Consider the following 10,798-nt stretch of genomic DNA (forward strand, 5'->3'; position numbering starts at 1 on the left):
CCCCGCAGAGCTCTGTCCTCCTCGAGCACCCCTCGGTGGTCTGTCAGCCCTGCAGATGACCTGCCTGGCTCCCTGCTTCTCCTGGGGGTAAACCCACTCATTAACCCCCTCGCCCCTTAGCAAGTTGTGCCTGCCCTGCTTTCTGCTCCTTCTGGCGTTCAGGTGTGGACGGCACCTCTGCCTTCCCATGGCTCCCACCTCTCACTCCAGCCCGCGGGTGATGCCTCCCTCCTGCCTTGCACGTGGCAGTGGGGCTGCCCCGGGCGCGTGGTTCGTGGTGGCCAGGGCATGGAGGAGCATGTGGTGATGGGCAGGTGCCTCCCCTGGCCTCTGTCAATGGTGACCTGGTGGTGGGGGCCAGGCTGAGCCCCTGAGCACTGCTCGGCTGGGCTGTGCTAGCGAGCAGGAGGGAAGAGGTTCACCTCTTTGGTACCCACTGTGGTCCGCCATGCCCTTCACATCTGCTGGAGATCAGGCATCGCATCTTCTGGTTACAACCCTGCAGTGACAACGAGGAGGAGGATGCTTTGCCCTGTCATACCTCAGAGGTGATCTCCTGTGTCACTCTGCCATGAGGGATGAGCTCACGCTGTCAGCTTTCTTCTTTTAGAGCTGCTTTCCTTTTAAAGGTGACACTTATCTTGAGTTTCAGATGTGATGACTTTGTTTCCATGCATTTGCATGCTTAACTCTTAGGTTGCTATGTTTGGTTTCCTCTCAGCTGGCATTTTGCAGCACTGTTGCCACCACCGGCAAGAGCCATCGGCCATGGGGAGCTGCCGGAGCAGCACGAGTGTCCAGATGGTCCTGGTGTCCCCAAGAGAGCCAGTGGCAGCCCAGGTAGTGGAACTGGTGCTCTGCTTTTTAGCCCTGTGGAGATGTGGCTGGAGAGGGAGAAGTCTCCAAACCCAAGCCTATCAGGGGGTAATTCAAAATAATCTCGAGAAATTGAAGCAACAGCCTGAAAACGCAGGATGCAATTCCAGGTGGACGAATGCAGGTGTTGCAGTTGGGCAGCACTAATCAGCACTTCGGGGGGAGCCACTTTCCCAGTGGTACTGTGGTCACGGTGGCTTGCAAGAGGGGCAGGAATAAGGGTCACACTGTGGTGGATAAAACAGACTTTGTACAAACTTGGAATGGAAAGGGCTGCTACGGGAAGACAGAGCGACCTGCTCGATCCCTCTGCTGCAGGCAGGACGATATGCTGGATGGCAATGCAATGGGAGATGCTCGGTGGGGGAGCTCTCCCCAGAGCACCCCAGCACCTCGGTAGTGCCTGAGGTGAAGGGGGGGTCCAGGTGCTCCCAGACGCCATCCAGCCCTTGGGATTTGATGTTTTGGACATCAGGCTGAAACTGCCTTCAGTGGCTCAGATGTTGCCTTGATGCCAGCACAGGTGGGATGTGACAGCGTCTTCTTGCTCAGGCAGGGGGGTCCCTGCGTGCCCCAGCTCTGGCTGGTCCCTGGACCCCCCTTCCCTGCGAGCATCCCAGAGCTGTGCAGTCATGCCCAGGAGGAGGGATGGTGCCTGGTCCCTTGGTTGGCCCCAGCGGTGCTGGGCAAGGGTGAGGGTGCGGCTGGGCAAGGGTGAGGGCAGGGTGCATGAGCCAGGGCACTGCGGGGCCCCAGGGTGCTGCCCACGGGGCTTCTGCCCCTCGGGGAGAGCTCCTCTCCCCCGGCCGAGCTGGCCTGGCTGAGTCCCCATCAGGCGCCCTCATCTCCCTGGGTATTTTTAGAAGCAAAATGCTGTTTAATTGTGAAAAGGCGAAAGGCAGCCATGGGAGGGGAAGCCAGGCGGCAGCGATAGGGCAGCTTCTTCCGCAGACAGTGCCAGCGGCTCCAACTGCCAGGGCCAGTCGCCTCCGTGGGGGGTCAACAGAGGGCCCCCATCCCAGCGCGGTCCCCACTGGGAGCCTCCACTGGTCCCAAAGCTTATGCCATGAGCCTCCAGGCACAGGACCAGTGGGCGCAGGGGATGGCCTGGGGGTCCTCACTGCTGCGAGTAACCCTGTCCCTTTCAGCCCCCTGGACCCTGCGGCTGAGCTGCACCCACCCTGGTGGGGGCTGACGGGGGCCGGCGTTCCTTGGGCTCCAGCTCCCAGGCACTGGCGGCTGTTTTTAGCTGAGTGAAAGTCCAATGTTTTGAGCTTTTCTATTTTGAGCAGCAAAGCTGGAGAAGTGGAGCGGCCCCTGACCCCCGGGTGTCTGCGCAGAGCAGGGCAGGAGGGCGGGCGCGGGGTAGCTGCTGCCCCCGGGGGGATGTGGTTGCCCCCAGGTCTTCTCCCCATGGTTGCCCTCGTGGCCCCTTGCACCTTGGGCTGTGCCGGAGCCTGTTCCCACACAGACCCATCTCCCACTCTCTCCCAAGGGAGGACGGTCTTTCCGGCACTGGGATGTCATTCCTCCTTTCCCTCCTGCAGCAAGATCCCAGTGAAGCTCCCAAGCAGGATATGGGGTGTCCCACCCCAGCCCTGCACCCTTCATACCCCACCATGGGGTACGTATGTGCCTCCACGGAACCCCACGGCGCAGCACAGCTACGTGCTGACAGGCAGTCAGAGGGGACAGCCCTGGCAGAGAGGCACAGGGCTTGGACTGGGCTGCTGCGGAGGCACAGCCATCTCAGCCTGAAGCCGGTGATGCTGCCACATGGGGGGTTTCATTCCCCCCACAGCAGCTGTGAGGTCCATCCCCTGCGCAAGAGGATGCTGGGGGTCCCAGGCGTGCAGAGGAGCTGGGATTTGTCTGGCAGCAGGGAGAACTGGCTCTTGCTGGAGCTGCCGCGGTGAGTTGTCACCACCAGCAGGTCACCCACACTGCAAGGGGGACAGGTGGGATGACCCGGGTGACAACGGGTGCCGGCGATGGGTGCCACTTGCTGGGCTCCCAGGAGGCAGACGCCAGCTCTGGGCACAGGTTTTGGCTTCATTTTATTCAACCCCGCATTTCCAAAAGTACCTCAAGATGCATACCGGCACTGCAGTCCGGGGTCTGCGGTGGGGCCAGGCTCTGCCAGCGGCAAGCAGGGCAGGGGACCACGTCCCTGATGTCCCAGTGGGGCCCTAGGTGCGGTGCCGGTGGGGGACGGTGAGGAGCCGTCGGAAGGCAGCACGGAAGTCCCGGTTGAAGAGGGTGTAGATGAGGGGGTTGAGGCTGCTGTTGCAGTAGCCGATCCAGAAGAAGAAGCTGAAGAGGGGCTTGGAGATGCGGCAGCCCTCGCCACAGACAGCCCGCAGGCTGTAGGTGAAGAAGAAGGGGAACCAGCACAGCACGAAGGCCCCCATCACCACGGCCAGCACAACAGTGAAGCGTCGCTCCCGCGCCCGCACCAGCCGCCTCCGGCACAGCAACATGCTCTGGTGCTGGCTCTGGCGCCGCCAGCCCGGCATTCGGACCCCTGTCCCCTTCTTGCCAGCACCGGCGGGGCGCGGGGCATGGGCGGCGAGGAGGGCCGCTGTCCGCTGGGCGGTCAGGTGGTAGATGCGGCAGTAGACGGCGACCATGACAAGGCAGGGGGCAAAGAAGGAGGCGGCACAGGAGGCCAGCACGTACCAGGTCTCCTGGCTCAGCTGGCATTCCCGGCTCCCCGGCTGGGCTCGCAGGAGCGGTGGCAGTGCCACTAGGGCTGCCGCTGCCCAGACCACCCCGATCATCCCCTTCACCCGCCCAGGGCTGCGGCGCAGGTTGAGCCGGGCTGCCCGGGTGACAGCCCAGTAGCGGTCAAGGCTGATGGCGCAGAGATGCCCGATGGAGGCGGTGCAGAGCAGCACGTCCAGTGCCAGGTACAGGCTGCACCACAGGCCGCCGAAATACCAGTAGCCCATCACCTCGTTGGCCAGTGAGAAGGGCAGGACGAGGACGGCCACCAGGATGTCCGCTGAGGCCAGGGACACCAGGAAGAGGTTTTGCGGGGCCTGCAGGGCCCGGCTGGTGGAGACGGCCACCACCACCAGCGCGTTGCCCGCCAGCGTGGCCAGCAGGACGGCCAGGGCGGCCAGCAGAATGAGCCCTGTGGCCGCAGGCGAGTGCGGGGCGCTGCCGGCACTGCTGCCATTACCGGAGGCATTGGGGAGGGTGCCGGCTGGCTCCATGCTGGCTCAGCCCCTCAGGCAGACAAAGCCCCATGGGGCTGCCCCCCGCCGCGCACGCCCCGCTCACCAGCCCCGTCGCATCTTGTGGCGCAGCCCCGGCATTGCTGAGTCTCCGGGGGGGGTGTCCTGGCCGCCACCACTCCAATACTGACGCGGTCTGGCAGCAAGGCAGAGGTTGTCCTGGCCGGGTGGCTGCCTGGCCAGGCACGCGGGGCAGTGGCAGTGCCGGGAGCCCCGAAGCGGCTCCCACGGCTGCCCCGCTGGCTCCGCTGGTCCCAGCCCGGGAGGAGGGCGGGCGGGAAGGAGGGAGGGAGGGACAGGCCGATATCGTTGGCAGGAGCCCAAGCATCTGTGGGCAGTGGGAGAAGCGGTTATTGCCAACACTTAAAGGGCTCCTGCAAGGGTCGCTGTGGTGAGTGGTCTCCTGCCATGAGCGTTGGGGTACCCGGCAGGCTGGGGACACTGCCTGACCACGCCGAGTCACCATCCCGCTGATCCGCAGCCCATCAACACCACAGTGCCTCGCTGGCTGCCCCGTGCTGTGCCCGGTTCACCAACACACTGCCGTGACACCGAGCGGTACAGAATGGACCCCACCAGCTCAGCCCTCCAGGGATGAGGCAGGTGGAGGAAGATGCTGCCTGCAGCACGTTGGTACAGGCTAGCTGCAAACCACAGGCGCAGGGTTCAGTTGCAGCACTGTCAGCGTGTGCCCCCACGGCCCCGGCAGTGCATTTGGTGCATCCCCAGCACTGGGCACCTGTACGGCACCGGGCTGTGCAGTGGTGGTGTATGGGCATGGGGGCAGAGGGTGGTCCTCTGGCACCCGTGGCTCCAGCTGTGGCTCTAGCAGGGTTTGCAGAGACAGGAGCCAAAGAGACACACACACTCAGGGTGCGGGCGCTGGGCATTTATTAGACACCAGCTGAGTGGGGACGGCGGAAACTGGGCTGCCATGGGAGCAGTGGCCCGGGTGCCTGGTGCTGGCTAGAGCCGGGTGGCACCATGCTGGGGTGGGCGAGGGGAACCCACCCGGACGGTGGGGCCGGGCAGCTCCTCGGGGTAGGAGAGTGCGGGGTTGTCCAGCCCCAGCCTGGCCTTGTCGCGGGGAGCGCCCTCGCGCTCCTCCCAGCCCTCAGGGCTGCGGCAGCGGTCCGTGCAGCAGAGGGTGGCCCGAGTGATGAGCTGGTCGAGGGGCTGCAGCGAGTGCATCCAGGCGGGGAGGAAGTCCCAGGTCTGCAGCCATTTGGGCAGGCGGCCGGGGCTGCGCACCTGCAGCGCATTCACCAGCCCCACGAAGAAGAGGAGGCCGAGGAAGGGTGCACCCACACCCACCAGCGCCTGCCAGCCCGCCATGGAGATGCCAAAGATGAGGGAGGGCAGCAGGAGGAAGCAGACGATGAGGTACAGCACAGCAAACCAGCGGTACTTGGCCGTACGCTCACCCAGCGCCTTCGCCATGCGGATGGGCAGGCGGGTGAAGGGCAGTGGGTACCACAGCAGGATGCCAGAGATGTTGAAGAAGAAGTGGCAGAGGGCGATCTGCAGGGACGGCATCCCTGTCAGGCTGGGCATGCGGACTTCCCCCAGCCCCTGCCTTGCCCGGTGCCCCCCTGCCAGCCCACCAATGGCCCCGGGCTGCCCATACCTGGAAGGAGCTGGCCAGCTTGTCCCCCGGGCTGGCCAGAGCGGCCAGGATGGCGGTGGTGGTGGTGCCAATGTTGGAGCCCAGGGTCAGTGGGTAGGCGCGCTCTATGCTGATCACCCCCAGGCCTGCGGGAGAGGCACCCCATCCCATCCCATTGCTCCTCGCCAGTGCTGTCCCCATGCTCTCCCAGGGAGGCACAGATCCTCCTGCCCCTCCAAATGCCCCAGCGCCCACAGGCCATCGTGGCGGGGGGGGACCAGCACGTGGCAGGGGACCAGGCTCGGCCGGGACTCACCGATCAGGGGTGTGATGGCCGAGGTGAAGACAGAGCTGCTCTGCACCACAAAGGTCATCCCAGCGCCCACCACCATGGCGAAGTACCCCGTGAGCCAGCTGAGTGGGTGCGGGAGGTCTGCCATGGCATGGCCATGGGCACGAGCATGGACACAAGCATGGACATGAGCATGGATGCATCGGCTGGGAGCAGCCTGGAGCTCCTACATGATGCTGGGGAAGGGGCTGTGGGGCCAGGCTGTGGGTATGGGGTCAGGCTGTGGGTATGGGGCCAGCCTGGTGGCTGGTGGCTGGGATGGCTGGGGAAGGAGGACATGGACACCAGGAGGCCGTGACAGCCATAAGCAGAGTAGGGATCAGGGACAGGCAGGGGACATGGGGGTCCAGGCAGGAATGGGGGTTAGGGGCAGCCAGGGATGGGTCTGAGGATGGCAAGTGGGGATGGGGCTGGGGCTGGGTGGCCATGGAGCAGGCAGGGTCCCATCCCACTCACCCCACGGCAGGTCCCATCCCACTCACCAGTGTTGATGACCTTCTGGATGGCTTTGGCCACCTGGCCCTTGAGCAGGGAGTTGAGGAGTTTGACCAGGAGGATGAGGCAGGTGCAGAGCACGACGAGGGACCCGGCCAGCAGCACCAGCCCCACGGCCAGGTCGGGCAGCGGTGTGTCAGTGAAGAGATGCTCACCTGCCCCACAGCACGGCTGGGCGAGGGGCTGGGGCTGACCCGGCCCTGCTCACAAACCTGCCCCCCCCCCCGACAGCCCCCCACCTGAACCCCAGCCCCAACATCTCCTAGCCCTGCCCCACATCATGACTCGAGCCCCATGTCCAGCAGCCCTCCATCCCACATAAAGCCCCCCAGTCCCACCTGCACTTCCCCAGCCCCATCTCCTGTGCCCCTGGCCCTGCCCAAGCCCCCCGTACCCACTCACACTTCTGCCTGGTGATGTTGTGAAGGCTCTCAATGCCTTTAGTGCTGCAGTGACTGGGGGCCGTGCAGTTCAGGGGGGACCCAAGCCCCACAGCGGCCGTCTGCAGGGAGAGGGTGGGCTGCAGCCGGCTCCACAGCATCCTAGGCCAGTCCCTGCCCACCGCCCACCCTCTGTGGGATAGTTTGGTGGCCCCAGCAGGGACACGGACCCCTCACCTGTGGAGGCGTGGGGCTACACCAGACACGGATGAGGCTCCGGTTGCGCAGGCTCTCGTCCCCTGTTGCGATGCCCGTGATCACCGATTTGTCCAGCTGCAACAACACACACGTTGAGGAGGGCCCTTGGGGGCTGACAGCACCCCTGGCTCAGGGACATCTTTTCTGGGTTGGGGACACCACTGACAGCCTGGGGACACTTGGACACGACCACCATCAAAGGGACACCAGTGCTGAGGACATGACCACCAGCACAGGGACAGCAATGTTAGGCGACCACCACCAGCCTGGGGACACCACTACCAGCCTAGAGACACTTGGGCATGGCCACCATCAAAGGAACACCATCACTGGGGACATCACTACCAGCATGGGGTACACCAGCGCTGGGGGACCACCACCAGCCTGGGGACACCATGGCTGAGGAGACCTGGATGATGAGCTTGGTGAATGGCTCCGTGATGATCTTCAGCAGGTCAGGGGCATCCTTCCCACTGCGAATGTTGAAGGTGGCCACAACCAGGCGGGTGACGTGGTGCAGGTACCCGCTCACCACCTCCAGTGGCAGCAGGACCAGCACTGACAGCCAGTTGAAGCAGTCATGCACGGTGGCACCAGCGAAGGCCCTGCGCAGCGGAGCCCGTTGGCATGTGGTGACCCCCAGGGAGCAGCCCCCAGCCCCCCAGTCCCCTCTGCCGCGACCAGCTCTCACCGTTTGAACTCACTGCGGTCACCAGCCTGCATGAGGGCCACGATGGTATTGGTGACAGAGGTGCCGATGTTGGAGCCCATGATGATGGGGATGGCAGAGCGCACCTCCAGCACTGGAGACAGACAGACCAGCTAGCATGGCCCAGCTTGGGGTGACCCCATCTAGCCACCCCATCCCCCAGGCTCAGGTCCTGGGGAGCCCCACGGGTGCACTCACGCCCCGAGGAGACCATGCTGACGATGATGGAAGTGGAGGTGGAGGAGCTCTGCACCAGCACAGTCACCAGGATGCCCACCACCAGCCCGGCCACCGGGTTAGAGAGGATGGCATTGTCCTTGAAGATGTCCCCGGCCACCTTGCCTGTGAGAGAGCGTGAGCAGCAGGGTGCCAGCATGGTGGGTGCCACCAGCCACCTGGGTGCCCCTGTAACCCTACCTCCGGCCAGCTGGAAGGCAGAGCTGAGCACGTCCAAGGAGCACACGAAGAGGTACAGGAACCCGAACATCAGGGGCACCTTGAGAAGGGAGACACAGATGGACTGGACCCTGGCCCAGCACCCCAGCTCTGTGCAAGACAAGAGAGAGTGTTAAACGCCAGCCACAGCACGGCCCTGGATCCCCGGGCTCCCGCAGCCCCACGCCATTCTCCTGTGCCCCCGGCAGGATGGGGCTTGTGTCCCCAGCTGTGCCACCACTTCCCGGGTCCCCTCCGTATCCTCCCACCCTGGAGCACCTTGTGCCAACCACCCCTGTCATCCCTTGGCTCTGCCCATGGCACCCAGGGAGCCGAGGGTCTCCACTGCCGGCAGGCAGCCCACCACGCTGAGGGTCCAGCTGGGGTGCCAGCATGAGGACTGGCATGGTGGGGCAGTGGGGAGGAATTGCTGCCAGTCCCAGGGGCAAAGTTTGGGCTCTCCTGGCACCCAATGGCCCCCCTGGGTGCCTCTGGCAGGTCTCCAGGGTGCTCCCCAACCTGGGTGCATCATGCCTTGGGGGGCACTGGCCGGAGGTCTCACCTGGCTTCTGCAGCTCGTCCAAGCCCAGCCGGGGCCCCTGCCAGGGCAGCGCCTCCAGCTCGTACCGCTCCCTGCCCTCACCCAGGCGCCCCGGGGAGCCAGGGCAGGGGAAGCCATGGTCAGGGCAAGGCACCGCACCAACGGTGAAGGGGCAGGCATGGGCACCCGGCAGCCGATGCAGAGCTGGGGAGAGGAGTTACCCGCGTTACGGCCCCATCCTTGCGGGGACCCCCCTGCAGAGGAGAGCCAGGCACTGCCCGGGCCAGGGTCCAGCCAGAAGCAGAGCTGAGCCCATCGGGGCAAGGAAGAGGAGGAGGAGGAGGGCTGGGGGCACTTACCTTGGGGGCTGGGGCAGTAGGTGAACTGGGGCCCATGCACCACCCTTCCTCCCCGCACTGGGCAGCGGGGCAGGGCTGGGCTCTCCCTCCGGTAGGGCATCATCACTCCTGCTGAGGCTGAGCAGAGTCGGCCATGCGTCACCATGGCAGAGCCGTGGCTGTGCTGTGCCGACCACCACCGGCTCCCAGAATCCCCGTGGTGCTGGCACCACTGAGGAGGACCATCCCATCACCCGATGGTCCCCTGGGCCACCGGCCACTGCTATGCCACCCCAGCAAGCTCCCACAAGGCAGCCAGGCAGAGGAGACACAGGGAGGGGATCCATCCTGCCCAGGGCCCTGCTCACCTGGGACTGTCCGGGCACTCAGGGCAGCACCATGTCCACATGCCACATCCACGCGTCCCTCCAGCAAAGTGGCCCGCGGGGCACCACGGCCCTTTATATGCACACCAAGAGCAAAGTCTAAGGAGCCCGCGTTGCCCCTCGCCTCCGCTTGCCGCTCACCTCCTCCCCAGAAATTCCTGCAGTTAATGGGTAACCCCACAGCATCCCATCAGCCGCGGCCCCAGGGCGCGATGGGGCATGCGCCCCCACGGTACTGTGCCGCTGGCACACCCTGCCTCGCCTGCCCGAGGCTCAGCATTGCCCCTGGGTGAGCAGCAGCCAGTGTGGCGGGGAGTGAAGTCAGGGCAGTGCTGGAGCACAGTGCCCGAGGGGCGATGCTGGAGCAGCCTCAGCTCTCCATCACTTGGTGCCGGGTGCTTCATCCCCTGCACGAGAGGAAGAGGAGGAGGAAAAGGGCTTGGTGCTCGTGCTGCTGGGGTGTCCCAAACCGGAGGTGAGGCCATGGACACATCCACCGTCCTTGGAGCCATCTATGCATCAGCCGTGACGGACCCGGCTCTGCCCAGGGCATGCACCGTCCTTGCCGCCAGGGCGTTGGCGGTGGGTTACGTCAGCATCGGCGCAGTCCCTGTGTCCTGTCGCTGGTGGTGACGGTGGCACACGGCCCGGCTCAGCCCGTGCCAGTGGCTCAGTGCGGAGCAGCCGACGGCACTGAGAGGGCTGCCTGGGGCAGAGCCCACGTCTTCCCAGCATGTGCAGTGCCGGGGCGGGCAGGAGCAGAGCAACGCCAGCATTGCCGTCACCACCCCCTCGATACCATTTACCATTACCTGCTGTTTACGCACCTCCAGCCAAGTTTCCATCCACTCACGAGGTGCCCGGCCAGTTTGCATGCACGTCTGTCCAGGGGAGAGCCAGGGGCAAAGGCCCCGCCGGCCCTGGTGCCTGTGGGGAGTGGGGCACGGAGGGGCCACGTGGCTGTCACATCCCCGTTCCTCTGGGACCAGGCACTCCTGGGTCCCACTACCATGGACAAGCCTGCCATGATTGTATGCGGGGAGCAAGTGGAGATCCCTTGGGTACCCCAGGGTGCTCGGGGACAGCTTGGGGACATGCCAGCCTGAGGACCTCCCTGCCTCTGCTGGAGTATCACTGAGCCTGTGCCAAGTCACAAACCAATGGAGATGAATGCTCAGGAGGT

The 10,798-nt window shown here is 64.9% G+C and overlaps 2 protein-coding genes across 2 annotated transcripts; both read right to left on the reverse strand.

Moving 5' to 3' along the window:
• Positions 1-3,065: 3,065 nt before the first annotated feature.
• On the reverse strand, positions 3,066-4,094 carry LOC132318364 (alpha-2Db adrenergic receptor-like). The gene has a single exon (XM_059825480.1). It carries the CDS (start codon positions 4,092-4,094, stop codon positions 3,066-3,068), a length of 1,029 nt encoding a protein of 342 aa, XP_059681463.1.
• A 987-nt stretch (positions 4,095-5,081) lies between these two features.
• Positions 5,082-9,475, reverse strand: SLC34A1 (solute carrier family 34 member 1). Its single transcript, XM_059825402.1, has 13 exons — positions 9,451-9,475; positions 9,251-9,400; positions 8,913-9,095; positions 8,333-8,461; positions 8,114-8,257; positions 7,898-8,009; positions 7,616-7,811; positions 7,186-7,281; positions 6,971-7,070; positions 6,556-6,723; positions 6,038-6,154; positions 5,743-5,867; positions 5,082-5,636 (listed from the first exon to the last, which is right to left on the reverse strand). The coding sequence occupies exons 1-13, from the start codon at positions 9,473-9,475 to the stop codon at positions 5,082-5,084; spliced, it is 2,100 nt and encodes a 699-aa protein (XP_059681385.1).
• Positions 9,476-10,798: the final 1,323 nt, after the last annotated feature.

Source organism: Gavia stellata, chromosome 16 (genome assembly GCF_030936135.1).
Source record: "Gavia stellata isolate bGavSte3 chromosome 16, bGavSte3.hap2, whole genome shotgun sequence".
Taxonomy (NCBI): domain Eukaryota; kingdom Metazoa; phylum Chordata; class Aves; order Gaviiformes; family Gaviidae; genus Gavia; species Gavia stellata.

What these genes read in the sequence shown, in the direction of transcription:
- LOC132318364 (XM_059825480.1), bottom strand. Translation starts at nt 4,094, where the DNA reads ATGGAGCCAGCCGGCACCCTCCCCAATGCCTCCGGTAATGGCAGCAGT.
- SLC34A1 (XM_059825402.1), bottom strand. Translation starts at nt 9,475, where the DNA reads ATGGTCCTCCTCAGTGGTGCCAGCA. An exon ending in CCAGAAGGTCATCAACACTG is followed by an intron (nt 6,155 to 6,555) that starts GTGAGTGGGATG and finishes ATGCCATGGCAG; the next exon opens with ACCTCCCGCACCCACTCAGC. An exon ending in AGCTGGCCAGCTCCTTCCAG is followed by an intron (nt 5,637 to 5,742) that starts GTATGGGCAGCC and finishes CCGTCCCTGCAG; the next exon opens with ATCGCCCTCTGCCACTTCTT.